The sequence below is a fragment of the Radiomyces spectabilis genome (genome assembly GCF_025331425.1).
Source record: "Radiomyces spectabilis strain NRRL 2753 chromosome Unknown BYT42scaffold_5, whole genome shotgun sequence".
NCBI classification, from domain to species: domain Eukaryota; kingdom Fungi; phylum Mucoromycota; class Mucoromycetes; order Mucorales; family Radiomycetaceae; genus Radiomyces; species Radiomyces spectabilis.
Window position 1 is genome coordinate 1,987,389 of NW_026251930.1, and position 14,068 is coordinate 2,001,456.

The following is a 14,068-nucleotide window of genomic DNA, read 5'->3' on the forward strand; positions in this document are numbered from 1 at the left end:
AATTTATGAAATTTCTGCTCAACAATTGCAGAAGGAGGAGTAGATCATTCTTTTTGCCGCTTCAGTCTCTCTCGAATAGCAGGCAACAATAACATCAATAGGAATCTCTTTGATGAGGTGTGTATCCTAAAGAATGAAAATAAAGTATGGATTTTATTGTTGATCACCTGCAGATACAAAATCAGAACAACGTGGTTGCATGTGGATGTCAATGAATGAAAAAGGAAACGTTAATTTTTGATCTCCGTCCATCATCACAGCGACACGATCCCACGTATCAGGGCGCTTTCTGTGTGTAGCCTATGGCATCACAAGTGCCACACCCTGACAAGTTGATTGATTTTTGTGCAAGTCTAGCATACAAAAATAAAAGGCGGACCCCAGACCACTGCAAAGGCAAAGATGAAGGAATTAGCTTTTGCCATACTACCTTATCATTAACCTTTGCCTTGATTCATTTTTCCCTTTCACGAGATCCGTTTCTACTTTTTATTTTGCTTGAATTTATTTTCAGGTACAATACCAAGAATACCAAAACAAGATGTGAAGTGTGCAAGACTTGGAATGTCATTATGAATTTGCCTTTATCATACCTTAGAATCCAGCAGGCACGTGAAAAGTATCATTGTAAATTATTTGTTCTTACAGTTTTGATAAATTACGACGATGAACATGGGCACCCAGTCTTTGTTTAGAAATGATATAATTACAAAAAATACATTTTTCATGAATCTCTAGGATACTTGGATGGAATATATTATGACGAGGTGAGGGAAAGGGAAAAAATGACGATGCAATGCGTTGATTAAGAGCCATACAAATGATGATAGATAGGATGGAGTATATAATTTATGATGGTGCCGTAGATCTATCCTTAATGGCGGAGAAGGATGAATGGGATTTGCCTGGCCATAGAAACGACGTAGCCCATTGAGTAATGTTGTCGAGAAACGAAGATTTTGTGGCAGTAGTTGCTGTGGTAATGGCTGTTGAAGAGATGGATTGTTCATCGATGTGACGAGTTGTTGTCAAGATAGGTTCGGCAGGAGCGACCTTATCATCAAACGGCATGGGTAACTTCTCCTTACTGTATGACAACTTTTCAGCTACATGCGCTGACTGTGGTTCGTCTTCTTCGCTGCCATCTTCATGGGCGCTTGTTTGCGAACTGTGACTGGACGGACCATTTTCTGGAGACGTTGATGTGGGCGTATGGACAGTACTTGATGGACTATCCTGATCATCATCATGATCGTTTTCTTGATGTCTGGCTCGCTCGTCTAATTCATCGCCTTCGTCGCTGTCGGAGGATGAATGATACGGTGATGAATGAACCATGAGACCACTGTATCGTGATATAGAATTGGTTGATGTCGTGGAGAACGAAGATACAGAGGACACCTCGTCGGTTTCAGGATCTGAATGGGATCGCTTCAAGCGAGTAGGGGCGATCTTTTTGATAGAGGATGGACGACAGTCGGGAGTGACAGGGGTTGGGTTTCTACTGGTAGATGCACAGTGTAAAATGCTGTCCCGTCTCTGAATGGACCATGCGCCATCGGTTTGGTCCTCGTCATCGGTGGGGAAATCATAGTCTTCAACATGAGGATATGTATGCTCTTGTATATATATGTTGTGACTGTATTCGTTGTCATCGTCGGACTGATCCGTGTCGTGACCATTGTTTTCTTCCTCGCTGGAGACGGCAATACATTGTTCCACCTGATGATTAAATCGAAGCCGTGTTTGGCGGGAGACGGGCTGTGATAGAAGAGCGGCTGTCGCTGGCTGAATAGTCGCTGTATCAATGCTCGACGAAAGTTGACGAGCCGAACGTTTCCACTCATCAATGATGGTTGTTTTCTTGAGTGCAGGCTTTAACCACGGTGCTTGTATCGAATACGATGTCATCAGGCCCAATGCGTCTCTGGTGTTATCGAGTGTTTGCTGAGCATCCTGAGATTCTTCAAGACGATCGATCACAGTATGCAGTGGTCCATATAGCCAGGTCACATCACTCTCTTTGAGCCTAGAGCATCATACGAAGTGTTAGCCTTTTGGGTGGATTTCCATGGGCGCACTTTGTGTGTGCCGATATGGGAAGAAACAAAAGAAGAGATAATCACCAGTTTAACGTTTGCGGGGGAACAGTCTTTAAATTATTTCTTGTTTTGGCCCAAGTCCTCCAGGACGCATTCTCTAAACGAATACCATCGATAATGTCGTTTTTCTGTTTAGTCACCACACGCCAGGACGCTGCGAGATCCATCTCGTCGAATCGATAAGACAAGTAATCAACGCACACTTTGGGTCCCTGTACATGGCGCTTCTGCTGGAGATCATCGTCAGCCTTCGGTAACGCCGTCATTAAGCCGCTGTAGACTTTGGGAAAGCAAAAGAAAGAAACCGGAAAAACAATAACAAGAGCAAGAACAATAACAAATAGCCAACCCGGAAAACACACACACTGAATAGTGTTTACCACTCATATTTTTCCCTTCCGCTATTCCGCTTCCGGCAGTCTAATGACCTGTAATCGAATCTGACTGGTTGCAAAATTTCAAAATCCCAGCACTCCCGCGGACACCAAATTTTAGATTATTCACACCCCATACCAAGAAAGCAAGGCTGTTCCTTGTTAAATCAGCAAGCCATATATTTATCAATTCATTGAAGTCGTCACCGTAGTGCTCATAAAATATCTAAGCGATACTGGTATACATTTGAAAATTAAATTCAGTGAAATGATGTCCATGATCGAATGCGCAAGGTCTGGCAACGGTAATTGCTCCATGGTTCGAGCAAAACTTCCTCTGATAAAGAATATCCACTGCTAACCAGAGCTGACAGACTGTATCACAGTTATTATGAATTTGAAAAAGAAGGCACTGTGCTTACTGCTATACTGACAGGTAACTATGGTTGAAGTGTGCAAGGGTGGCGGGGCGTTGCGTGTTGTGCGAGGAAAAAATTATGTTATTGCCACGCAGTACTTTCCATGAAGCCAGAGCTATTTCACGGGGATTTTGGGAAAGTGCACAGTTGTAGTTTGGCCTCGCGAATGTCAGTGCCTGTTCCCCCACATCTCAGTCTCTACCGAGCTACAGCAGCAAAAGCTATCATCTTTTTATTGGCGAGGTTTTAAGCTTTTTTTTTTTCCCCTGGCCGTCACTCTCATCGAAACCGGTGCTCTGTTTCAAATGAGTTCAGACTTTGCGATCTGTTCAATATTGTTCTCAGTTTCTATCCATATATTGAGGTTTTTTCATGTGCCAAATAAAGTTAATGGAATGTGATATATTTTTTGATTATCTCAGGACTAGAATTGACTGTGCAGCCACGTATCTCCTGAAATTGTTTGGTCAGTACCTCTTTCGTTCAGTTTCTCCTTGTTGTCTTTTTGAGGGGATCGACCTTCCTTTCCTATATATTGATGAATTCAGATCAATTAGGATTGTGAAGAATGTCCACAATTAAACGAAAGACGAGGACTTTTTTCAACGGCAAGTATGCCGACTACGGGAAATTCACAGTGTCACACTCTGTTAATGATAGGAAAAAGGAAAAGCCCAACAGTAATGAATATCTGCCAAGGACAAAACAAAACTGCCAATAATTATAACAGTGATTTGCTGTAAAAATTCTTCATCATTCCCATTGAGCAAAATAGAGATGCTTTCAGATTGAGCAGCGATCCAAAGCTTTCACTTATTTTACTTGGAACGCATAAAGCATCTGCAAGCTTGCATGGCTTTTTGGGTCGTTTCGATCATCTGGAACACATCGCATACTGTATACTACAGAAAAGCAACTGCACAGTAAAAGATCCAAACTTCATTTCTAGAATTGCACCACTTATTGTTTGTCGTTCGTAAGGAAGTAAAAGCATTGGCATACTGTGAGAATTTATCTATCTATCCTGTCATGCACGGCGAAGAAATCAAAATCCATCTTCACATGAGAGAAAAAATCAACTCATGCTAAAAATTGACGCACATGATCCGTGATAACATGATATCCCTACATGAACAGATGTGAAGAAATAGAAAACCCAAATGATTAATATCCGCATGGGAGAGAAAAAAAACCAAGATAAAAAAAAGGACGCGTCTTCTTTTTTATTGGAGAATGCAGTGCACAGCTGTTGGGTTTTAATGGTTTACTAGACGAATCCAGATATCACAATGGTAATGGCAAATACCATGACAATGAATATTGCATAGCTCGGCCCACTAAAAATGGCCAATTCCCCTTCTTCTACATACAAAGTAGGAGACGCAAATTCATTCTCCTTGAGCTTATCAAGGGAGCTATGTCTTTTGATAGCTTGATAGAGAGGTAAAAACCACATTGCTGATAATGATGGCATTGGCCGTATAGCAGCCAAAAAAGTAAAAAGAGATGTAAAGATAAACAAAAAAAGAGATGCAGCCAATAGTGTTTTCTGTGTAACCGCGCGCAACTCAACCTAAATTCAATCGCCGACATTTGATTTTATCTCTGGCTTATTTTTTTACTATCAGTTCTTTCTCTTTCTCTTCTTTTCTTCGTCTTTGGTTTTTTTAATTCCCTAACGTGTACATATTCTTTCTCTATATTTTTTTTTTTTTCTTTGTTCTTTCTTCTCCAGTCGCAAACTTTACTCCACTTTTTATATTACTCTTTTATTTCCTTGTTACATAATCTCTTACATCATGGCTCTAAATATCCTGGCTCCTTGTCCCAAAAAGCCTTCCTCGTTGCGATTCTACACCAATGCGCAAGACGCCGAAATGGACGATGCATGTCAAGAATTGAGACAAATCTTGGCATCCCAGTCACGACAGCTCGTGCGTCCTATACACGACCATGTCATCGTTCGTACCGATAATCCTCTACCTCATGATTCCAGCTTTATTCCTCTTCACCAAGCTGTGACCCATCTGCATGTTTCGGATACCCCTAACAGACCGAGATCGTTCAGCGTCGGTGATCAACCTAGAAAATCCATGAACTACAAGGTCCTCAGCATGGTCCATTGAACATCCGTTTTTTGTAAATAACCTGAAACCAAAACCTACAAGACGTCTCTATTATTTCTTTTCTTTTCGTTTTTCCTTGGCTTTCGAGCTATTGGGCCCCCTTTTTTCCCTTTTTCTCTGTTTAAACATGCTTTATTCCCATTTTCTTTGACCCCCTTTTTCTTTATAATTTTTTTTCTTGTTTGTTCTTGTCCATAATGCTTTGATTTTTTTTTTATCATACTTCGCGAACGCTGTGTATCTTTTTTTCTTTATTTTCCTTCTTTTCCCTCCGATTATTGCTAAATACGTTTTTTATTCCTCGATTTCCAAAAAATTACGATATCTATGCAAGAACATGCGAGCCATGTTATTTCATCTTGTGATCTTGCCCATGATATGTCATAGCAACTGTCGTTGCTAGGAACGTGATGTGGGCTGAAACCATCACCGAATAAAGTCGATTTTTCCGTAACAGTCACAGACTTTTTTTTTTTTTTTTTTCGCTGCTGGTGCATTAAAGTTAGTGTCTCATTGAAAACATCCATATCAGTCAGTCAGCGATCATGCATTCATCGATTCGGCCTGGGCGAGATACACACAATGACGACGATGATTTAGAAGCAATGCAACGTGAATTTTTTGCCAAGAAGCAAACACCTTCGGCATCGGTTCAACGAGTACAGAGAGCACCTGAATTTGTAGCCAAGAAGAAACTGAGCGTTTTTGCCCAGCGTCGACGAGATGCTGCCGCTGCTGCTAATGCTGCAGGGACGTTGACGGCAGAAACAGCGGCTCCTGCGAGTAATGTCACGTCGGACGTTTCCGAGCCCTCCAAGCCATCGGTAATCGACGAAGTCGATGAGGAAACCCCCAACATGCCGTCGCTGGAATCGGCTTCCGATTTTGAGCCTGTCCCTGATCCATTCGACGAACCTCACGTTCCAGTATCGAAGAAAATGTTGGATCTTACTTCATTGCTAGGCAATGTTCTTGGACAAGTCACCGAGCATACCGTTGACACTGTCACGGCACCCAGTTTACCGCAGCCATCGGGATCGGCATCTTCCCATTATCATACTCAGGGATTCCCTGAGCCTGCTCATCGCAGTACCTACAGAGAAAAGGAACAGCATCAGGAAACAGCTACGGATTTCCAAAGCAATCACAGCATGAAAGATTATGAGGAGGAAAACTGGAATCGTATCGCTTCCATGTCACCGGCCGAAATTGAGGCAGCACGACAAGAAATTTTGGGGACTTTGAGTGCCTCTTCTATTGCCATGTTAATGGGCAGAAACAAATCGTCTGGCGCTCAGTCATCTGTTGAAGAAACATCATCAGTAGCAGATCATACCATTGAAACGGACGTGGCGGCGACCACCAGTAACCCATCTGTGAAGAAAAATGCACCACGCGGAACCGTAGCTCAAACACAACTATCGACTGACAGCACCGATGACGATTTATTACTCATGAAAGAAAAATTCTTTGCAGACGTACCATTGGAGGCTGACAAAGTGGCGTGGATGGAACCTCGGTTCATGGAAGTCGCTTTACAACATCAGCAAAAAGAGGGCAAAACGGACGATGCAGAGAGCAAAAAAGTAGAGGATCAGCCGAGCAACGATTTATATCGCAGAGCAAGATTTGACTTGCAAGGTGACTATGTAGATCCTAATGCGGACATTCCGCATCATCAAGGACTTCATCATCACGGTGACGAGGCAGACAAGGCAGGATATACGCTGGCTGAACTATTTTATCTCGTGCGAAGTCAAGTGCCAGCTCAGCGCGCCATGGTACTTACTACGATTGCTCGCATTCTCGAAACCGCGAAGAGCCCGGAGCATCGAAAGGATCCCTTTTGGATGGATGTGTTAGCTCTGTTTTCCCGTGCAGACATCGCTGCCTCTGTTTACCTGCGTTCAGCTTTGGATGATAAAAATCTCGTGGTGCTTGTGAGCGCTGTGCATGCCATGGCGGCCCTATTATTGGAGTCGCAAGATACCGATTCCACGCTCTCGGAAGTGGAAGCTTTCAACAAGTACCTTGGCCACCTTCGACGAGTGACGACGAGAAAATCTTCAAGGGACCGAAAAGGTTTAGCCGAAAAACTTTCAATTACTGTCGATCGCATCAACCGCACAGACATGGGAGAAGCGGATGAATTGGGGGAAATGGCAGTGGCAGAAACGGAAGGCGAAACCACCGTGGAAAGTGATGCAGAGTTAGCACGGCGGGATCTGCGACGAGGACTGATCAAAATGGATATATTGCCGCGGATACGTTTCTTGATGCAGCCCACAAGCAAGTTGCGTAATTCCGACCCTGTTTCCATGGAGCGATTAATACGTATCCTGGTGTGTTTGGCCGAAGGCGGAGATGATGTTTGCAATTTGATTGCTGAGCATGATCTGGTGGATCTGGTGATGGATTGGGGCCTGTTCAAGAAAGAGTGGCCAATGACAGAGGATGCAGCTTCCACGATTATGTATCCGAGTGTGCATGTCCTTTGTTTATTGACTATTTTAGTCCAAAGCAATAAGAAGATAGCCACCGACCATATTCTGCCCAAGATGGATCCACTAGTGCAGTTATTCCTTGTGACATCACCTGAGATTGCATGCCCTACGATGCAGCGACGAGCCTATTCTCTCCAGCTCGAAACGCTAAAGTTAATGCGCGTGCTTCTCTGTTATGGGTTGATTTTGCCCACGCTTCAGGATCTGCAAGATCCCGTCATGGAATGGTTTCGTGCGGCCTTGAAGACGGACGATCCTTTCGTTACAGCGCGCGCTGCCACTGTACTTGGCGTTTTGGAAATTTTGCTTCATGCTGGTGGTGATCCTCACAAGACAACCCCAGCACATGCGGTTGACTGGCATCAAGCGACGGCCTTTTTCCCTGCGGTGATGGCGTTGTGGCGAAGTACTCACTCGGCGTCGGTTGCTGAAGGTGCGTTGGCGTATATTGCGGCATGGACGACTTACATTGACAAGTTCCGACCTTCGGTGGAGTTGTTGCAAGACGTTTGGCGAGTACTTCAAGGGCGGACCTTGGATGATCATCCACGAACATCGAATGGAGCGGTTCGATATCTCCAGCTGCTGGCCGCCTTGGCCCAGCTGAAACATACCGCCTATGCACCGATAGCAGAGGAAGCCAAGAAAAAATTAAAATCATCAGATGTGGTTGAATATGTCAAGCAAGTCCATGTGGATGATGTGCAAGGTCGAATGACTTTCTGGATATGGATGAACGCGGTAGCTGATGTGGATGTACGTGAACATGCATGGGGCGGAGGTTACAAGCAAGCTGAGCTCGAAACGACCGTCAGCAGTGTACATGCAGGTGCACCAGAAACGTGGCTGGCGCAGATGTTTGTACAGCGATGTGTTCTGAATCGACTGGGTGCTGCGGTCCCGACGCTCGGATTATTCTATTTAGGAGATCATGATCCGACAACCTCCAAAGCGCTGTTTGAATATGACGGACGGCATTGTTCCACAATGATGTTCCCCAGTTTGAACGAGAATGACAGTGAAAGGAATCATCCACCAACAACTCTTACAGCCTGGGTATTCGGACCTATCGATGAAATGTACCATTTCGATAAATCGACCTCTGCGCAGAAGAGTGATGCTGTTGCGGTGGTATGCGACACGCTGGAAGCGGCCTGGGAATTGCTGGACAAGGATGAACTCCTGGATCACGACATGGCGGTGGTGTCTTTGATGAAGATTTTCCTGATTGGTGATCGTGAAGGCCGTACCCCTTGGTTGGAAACCGATCGAGAAATTTTTTGGCATGACAAGGTGACGGTGTGGATTGATCGCTGGCTTGATCGATTGTGTGAAGAGCATACCACCGTGGGTAGTTTGGAGGCGGCGTGGCGGAGATCATCGGATTATATCCGACAAGTCCATGTTCCATTTTTCCAGTTTTACCAAGCATTTGTTGCTCAATATGCATCTGTTTCACTTGGCCAACCTGGATTTGCACGTTTGCTGGCATACATTGCAATGGAACTGGACGCCGTCGATTACAAACATTTGCTTTTTAGTGACTATGGTGACGTGATTCGCACCATCCGCATCGTTAATACGGAACAGGAAACAACACAACAGCAACCGAAAACAGAAGATGCACAAAACAGTCAACATCATCGGATGCAAATGCGATGGAATAACTTTATTCGTAACGTGATTCAGCGCTAAAAAAAAGGATAATAAAACAAACTGTTTGATGTAAATTATTCCAATGGAACCGACTTGAGAGAGAAAATTTTCCCTCTTCGTTTTCTTTCTCTTTTCTGCAATGGCAGTATCCAAGTCACCGTGCACTAGGCAACAAAAATTAAAGGGGAAAAAGGTGGGGAAAGGGAGAAATATGATTGAATACAGTTGAATGTTGAATGTTGCAAGCTTGGAAGCTGGAAGAGGGGAGAGCAATGATGGTGGAGAAGTATGGTATGGTTCTGTGTACGATTGGATATCAACTCAGTGAATGCAAACTGCAGAATACACGTTGCGCGACATGACATCTAGCATATTAGTTTTCGTTCGATTTTTCTTTTTTAAGTGATAGAAACGAGCCAATGCATGACAACAACAAGTCAAAACCGGTTGCGCGTTGGCGTCATTTCAACGTGATGTCCGCTTCATATTAATGCTATCTAATCGAGGACAAATGTGGATACAAACATAAAAAAGGGGTAAAACTGTTTCTTTTTTTGGGGGGAAGAGGGGGGGGGGAGGAAGAGGGAAAGAAAAAGGGGAGAGGTTATAGCATAAGAGAAAGGGTGGAGTAAGAAATAAAAAAAAAAGATGGGGGGTGGGGAGACGGTTTGAATTCTTTTTGAGGAACGAGAGTATCCCACTTGAGGAGATGACGGAATGTTTTCTGCGCGCTCCTTGACATTTTTTTTACCAAGTTCTGTTACTCCAACACAATGTTTACCTGTGTTTTATTTTTTTTCCCTTTTACTACCTTTTCTGACCTGATTTTTTTTAATTCGAAAAGCACACATGTTCAAGGGACCTGTTGTCAATCTGGATTTCGGGCCATAAAAAAAGGGGGGAGATGTATATAATGTGTAGGAGAATGAAGGGTTGATAACAGACATAAGAAGGGTTGTCATGGATCGACATGGAAATCATGTAGTAGCAGGATTGAAATCAAGCCTTTTCTGAACATATTCCTATTCTTTCTTGTTATTCCACGTGGATGCAGCTAGGTTCAGACGATACTGGCAAAAAATAAAAAAAATAAAATAAAAAAACAACATCAGAAAGCAGTGTCACACTGAATGCCTTTGACACTTATTTTGAGAAAAAAAGGTTAAGGTATATAAAAAAAAAAGTCTGTGCATGGAGTTTATAAATACGTGCACTCTATCATTCTTTCCTCTAATCTTCCTTTTTTTTTTCTCTCCGTTTTCACTTTACGCTTTTTCTTGTTGTTTTCTCTTCCCAATTTAATCATTCTTTTTTATTCTACTCTTGCATCTATAAAAACACTAGACAACGGTATTTTTTTTTTTTTTCGCTATCAATATCATGGATTGTTTCCCGTCACCGCCAATGTCACCCACCCTTCTTCCTGATCGTATCGTCTGCGGCTCGTGCGATAAAGTCTTGTCCTCAGACTGGTTCTGCTCCGACTGTCATACAAAATGTTCTATTTGCAACCGGTTTCTGGCACTTGAAGAGTTTTGTACACGGTGTTGGGCATTTGATTCAGGCGTTAATGCTTACGTACGAAAACAACCCACCAGGGACAGACTCCTGCATCCATATTCTTTCATCTTGCGAGAGGACATTATACCATCACCTACTTCCAGCAGTAGTAGTCACTCCTATACCTCATCGCCTTTTTTTGTATGATATCGATAGCGACTTTTTTTTCCTTTTTGCCTTGTGTAAATCAAGGAACAAGAGGCAGCCAACTGACGACGCAGGAGCTCCAATAATCACATTCCATTTCAGTAATACCAGCTGCATCATCTCATACCAAACAAACGAGAAAAAACCTCAACACAACCCACCATCCGCATTCCCCATCTACCAAAGCTCTTTCTACCATCCTCTTGTTCGTTTTTGTGTATATTGTACATCAATCCAAAAAAAAAAACCAGAAAACCGGAAAAAAAATAAAAAACCACATAACTTTAATAAATGGAACATGTGAAACAAAAAGTGTGTGACAGTGTGAACCGTGTGCATCACCGTATTCTGCTTCATAATGTAAGAAACCAGTGAGACATGCATTACAATGCTGCAATCTCACACCACCCAAAAGGCACCATGCGTTCGTTTCGGCAACCCGTTTTTGGATTTGGCAAAAAAAAAAAAAACTCCAATCGGATGGATGCTCGTCACAAGGTTGGAGAATTTCTGGTGGTCATCTCCCCGCCATCAATTTGCAACCATTGTCTCTTTTTTGATGGAATTCCAAGGATTTCCTCGTATCCACAGTATTTTTTATGCCGTGTTTGATATTATCAAGGGAACCGTTGTCAAGCATCAAGTACCTGAAGGCAGCATTACACCACAATCTCCCGATGATGCCAATGGCAACACCGTTGTCTCCTCTACCAAACCACTCATTGACTTTGAAGCCATCAGTGAATACATCATTCCCAAAAAGCAACTCTATAAACGTCTAGTCACCATATGTGCAAATAATTACAAGGTCATGGGATGTCCCGTTGTTCTTCACGATCACGAGAAGTACCGTGATTTTCGTAACGAATTTCGCTTCAATTGTTGCTTTGTCTTTGAACGCGATGCCGAAACCGGAAGTTACGAAGCTGTTGTGCGCAAATTATCTCGCGTACTCGAAGGATTGGAGGTGACGATTGTTCCGAGTTCCTGTTATTGAATGATGAATGATCTCTAATGGCTTTATTCAGTTGGAATGCGATTTCTTATCTCAAGATGCTAATTCCGAATCAAGAACGGTGCAAAACGTGATTGAGCAATTATTCGAAGATCTCAACAGTTATTGCGAGTGCCAAATACCTATTAGTATGAATATTCTTTTTCACAACATTTATCTCATACCCATGTACCAACTCAACATTCATGGTTCTACTTTTTGACAGATTCCTGCAATACCATTAACCTCAAGTTGTTCCCTACCTATCCCAACCCGCAACCCGTGAGCGATTATCAGGTGCCAGTCTGCACTGTCGATCTGAAGAAAATTATGACCCCCAATTGGGATATTACAGTGCAAAAAGTGAGTTCCTTTTTTTTCTTTCAACAGGTAAAAGTTGGGAGGGACTTGAATCAACTGAATGAATGGGACTGCAGGTCGCACAGCATATTGACGGCACGAATCATGTAAAACGGATTGCGGAGTTGGCTAATTGTCGGCCAGAGTGGGCCAGACAATGTATGGAACATCTCATGTATGGTTCGCACTCTTATGTTTGATTGCTTATTCAACACACACATACCATAAAATAACGCTTTCCTTCCTCTACCAGGTACTATGGTTGCATTATCATGACCGACATTTTCCAATTCGCCAATATCTATGCCGTGAAACCCGATATAACACGCCTCATCGATATGAAGTCTGGCCTGGCCCAAGAATGCTTACGTTATGTCACTTTACCAAGTAAGCTGTCATTCAATTTTAGGTTCCTTTGCAATACCCTCATTTTCTCAATAATCTTTTGTCGGAGTTGACTGATGTACTGGTGTGTCTAGATCATCCACCACCCTCGCTTTCGCGAGTATTTGCCTTGTACTGCGGTTTACAATACGGATCATCTGTTCGGGATTGGATAGAGGAACATCAGGTCAGCAATTTACCAATTGATGTCAGGTAAGTTTTGTCTCTGCCCAGTCAGCATGTAACGCATCCCAATGCCATCCTTATCGTTTGACTCTCTTCCTTTCCACGGCCGTAGACGGTTCATTTCATTCGGCATCATCAAGGGTCTGATTTATCGAGTCCATAAATATCCCATGTTGACAAATACCAGCCATAGTAATGATAACAATGCTCCATCTTTCCCAGTAAGGACACAGTACAGCAAAATCATCAATTTGAACACGGGCACCACTATCCATCCAGACATCATTCCTTTTTTGGACGGACGGCACCATTATGATGAGATATGCACAGCCTTGAAATGCTCTCCTCAAGAGTTGGATGAGCAGCTTGGTTTCCAAAACAACACGCTAAATCCTGCATCCTCAGCAAGTCTGATCCATGATCGTAATTACGACCACCACCCTCCTGAGATTCATCATCAAGGTCATGACAAAGTCGAGCAAGACCACGAAGAAAACGCCCAATGGTGTATTCGATTTATTTATCGGTAGCCGGAAATAAATAAAAAAAGAAGCACTATTGCTGCATCATAATAGCAAAGCGAATGCATGTCTACGAATTATAGTGGTGACACCATGTTTGGAAAAAAGGTCGATCTTTTTTCTTAGTGGAACAATTATTTATGATATTATGATCTTCTCAGAGATTTCTTACCGAAAATTGCCTGGATTCCGGCAAAAAAAAAAAAAATAAGTAGGTCTCCTAACTGACGAGAATCAATCGTGGAGAAATCGGATGAGAACCAAGAAAGTCTAAAAAAGGTAAAATAACCGTGCTTATTTTCTTTATGACTTGCTTTCAGCGAAAGGATCGCCATTGATTTTTTTTTTCCTATTTCTTTTTTAGTGGGTTATAACTTTCTTTTTACGTGCTTCTCCTGAGTAGTGTGAGTCTTTTGTCATATATTTGCAATATCACTCCCAAAGGGATTTTACCAATGTAATGTGAGCCTTCCTTGCTTTCTTTTGGATGCTTCGCCGACTGCAGTGCGCATGTACAGATGCATGCTGTGGGTGGACATTTATTTCTCAGCAGAGGGTAGTAAACTCCTAACTCCCCGGTTGTGCCTCTCCCGCCAAAGATCCTTAAATCTGGGTTACTCGAAAAAGAAGTGTAAAAAAATGGCTCTGTAAAACATGTCCGTTCTCGGGTTTCTAAACATTCTATCGTTTCCATGGTGATTTTCTTCTTAGCCACTTCGCTTGATTAGTGTTGTT

At 42.8% G+C, this 14,068-nt stretch overlaps 5 protein-coding genes across 5 annotated transcripts; 4 read left to right on the top strand and 1 right to left on the bottom strand.

Moving 5' to 3' along the window:
* Positions 1-661: 661 nt before the first annotated feature.
* On the bottom strand, positions 662-2,447 carry BYT42DRAFT_567071 (uncharacterized protein). Its single transcript, XM_051568057.1, has 2 exons — positions 2,127-2,447; positions 662-2,029 (listed from the first exon to the last, which is right to left on the bottom strand). The coding sequence occupies exons 1-2, from the start codon at positions 2,366-2,368 to the stop codon at positions 850-852; spliced, it is 1,422 nt and encodes a 473-aa protein (XP_051424868.1). The 5' UTR covers positions 2,369-2,447; the 3' UTR covers positions 662-849.
* A 2,247-nt stretch (positions 2,448-4,694) lies between these two features.
* BYT42DRAFT_545454 (uncharacterized protein) lies at positions 4,695-5,021 on the top strand (the record flags this gene model as incomplete). Its single annotated transcript, XM_051565813.1, has 1 exon — positions 4,695-5,021. One exon carries the CDS (start codon positions 4,695-4,697, stop codon positions 5,019-5,021), a length of 327 nt encoding a protein of 108 aa, XP_051424869.1.
* A 465-nt stretch (positions 5,022-5,486) lies between these two features.
* BYT42DRAFT_567075 (uncharacterized protein) lies at positions 5,487-9,258 on the top strand. Its single transcript, XM_051568058.1, has one exon. The coding sequence runs from the start codon at positions 5,567-5,569 to the stop codon at positions 9,218-9,220; it is 3,654 nt and encodes a 1,217-aa protein (XP_051424870.1). The 5' UTR covers positions 5,487-5,566; the 3' UTR covers positions 9,221-9,258.
* Positions 9,259-10,534: 1,276 nt separating this feature from the next.
* On the top strand, positions 10,535-11,199 carry BYT42DRAFT_567078 (uncharacterized protein). The gene has a single exon (XM_051568059.1). The coding sequence runs from the start codon at positions 10,562-10,564 to the stop codon at positions 10,886-10,888; it is 327 nt and encodes a 108-aa protein (XP_051424871.1). The 5' UTR covers positions 10,535-10,561; the 3' UTR covers positions 10,889-11,199.
* Positions 11,200-11,204: 5 nt separating this feature from the next.
* BYT42DRAFT_567080 (nitrogen permease regulator 2) lies at positions 11,205-13,392 on the top strand. The gene is made up of 7 exons (XM_051568060.1): positions 11,205-11,855; positions 11,917-12,031; positions 12,109-12,245; positions 12,320-12,417; positions 12,496-12,629; positions 12,722-12,839; positions 12,925-13,392. Exons 1-7 carry the CDS (start codon positions 11,373-11,375, stop codon positions 13,340-13,342), a joined length of 1,503 nt encoding a protein of 500 aa, XP_051424872.1. The 5' UTR covers positions 11,205-11,372; the 3' UTR covers positions 13,343-13,392.
* The last annotated feature ends 676 nt before the right edge of the window (positions 13,393-14,068 follow it).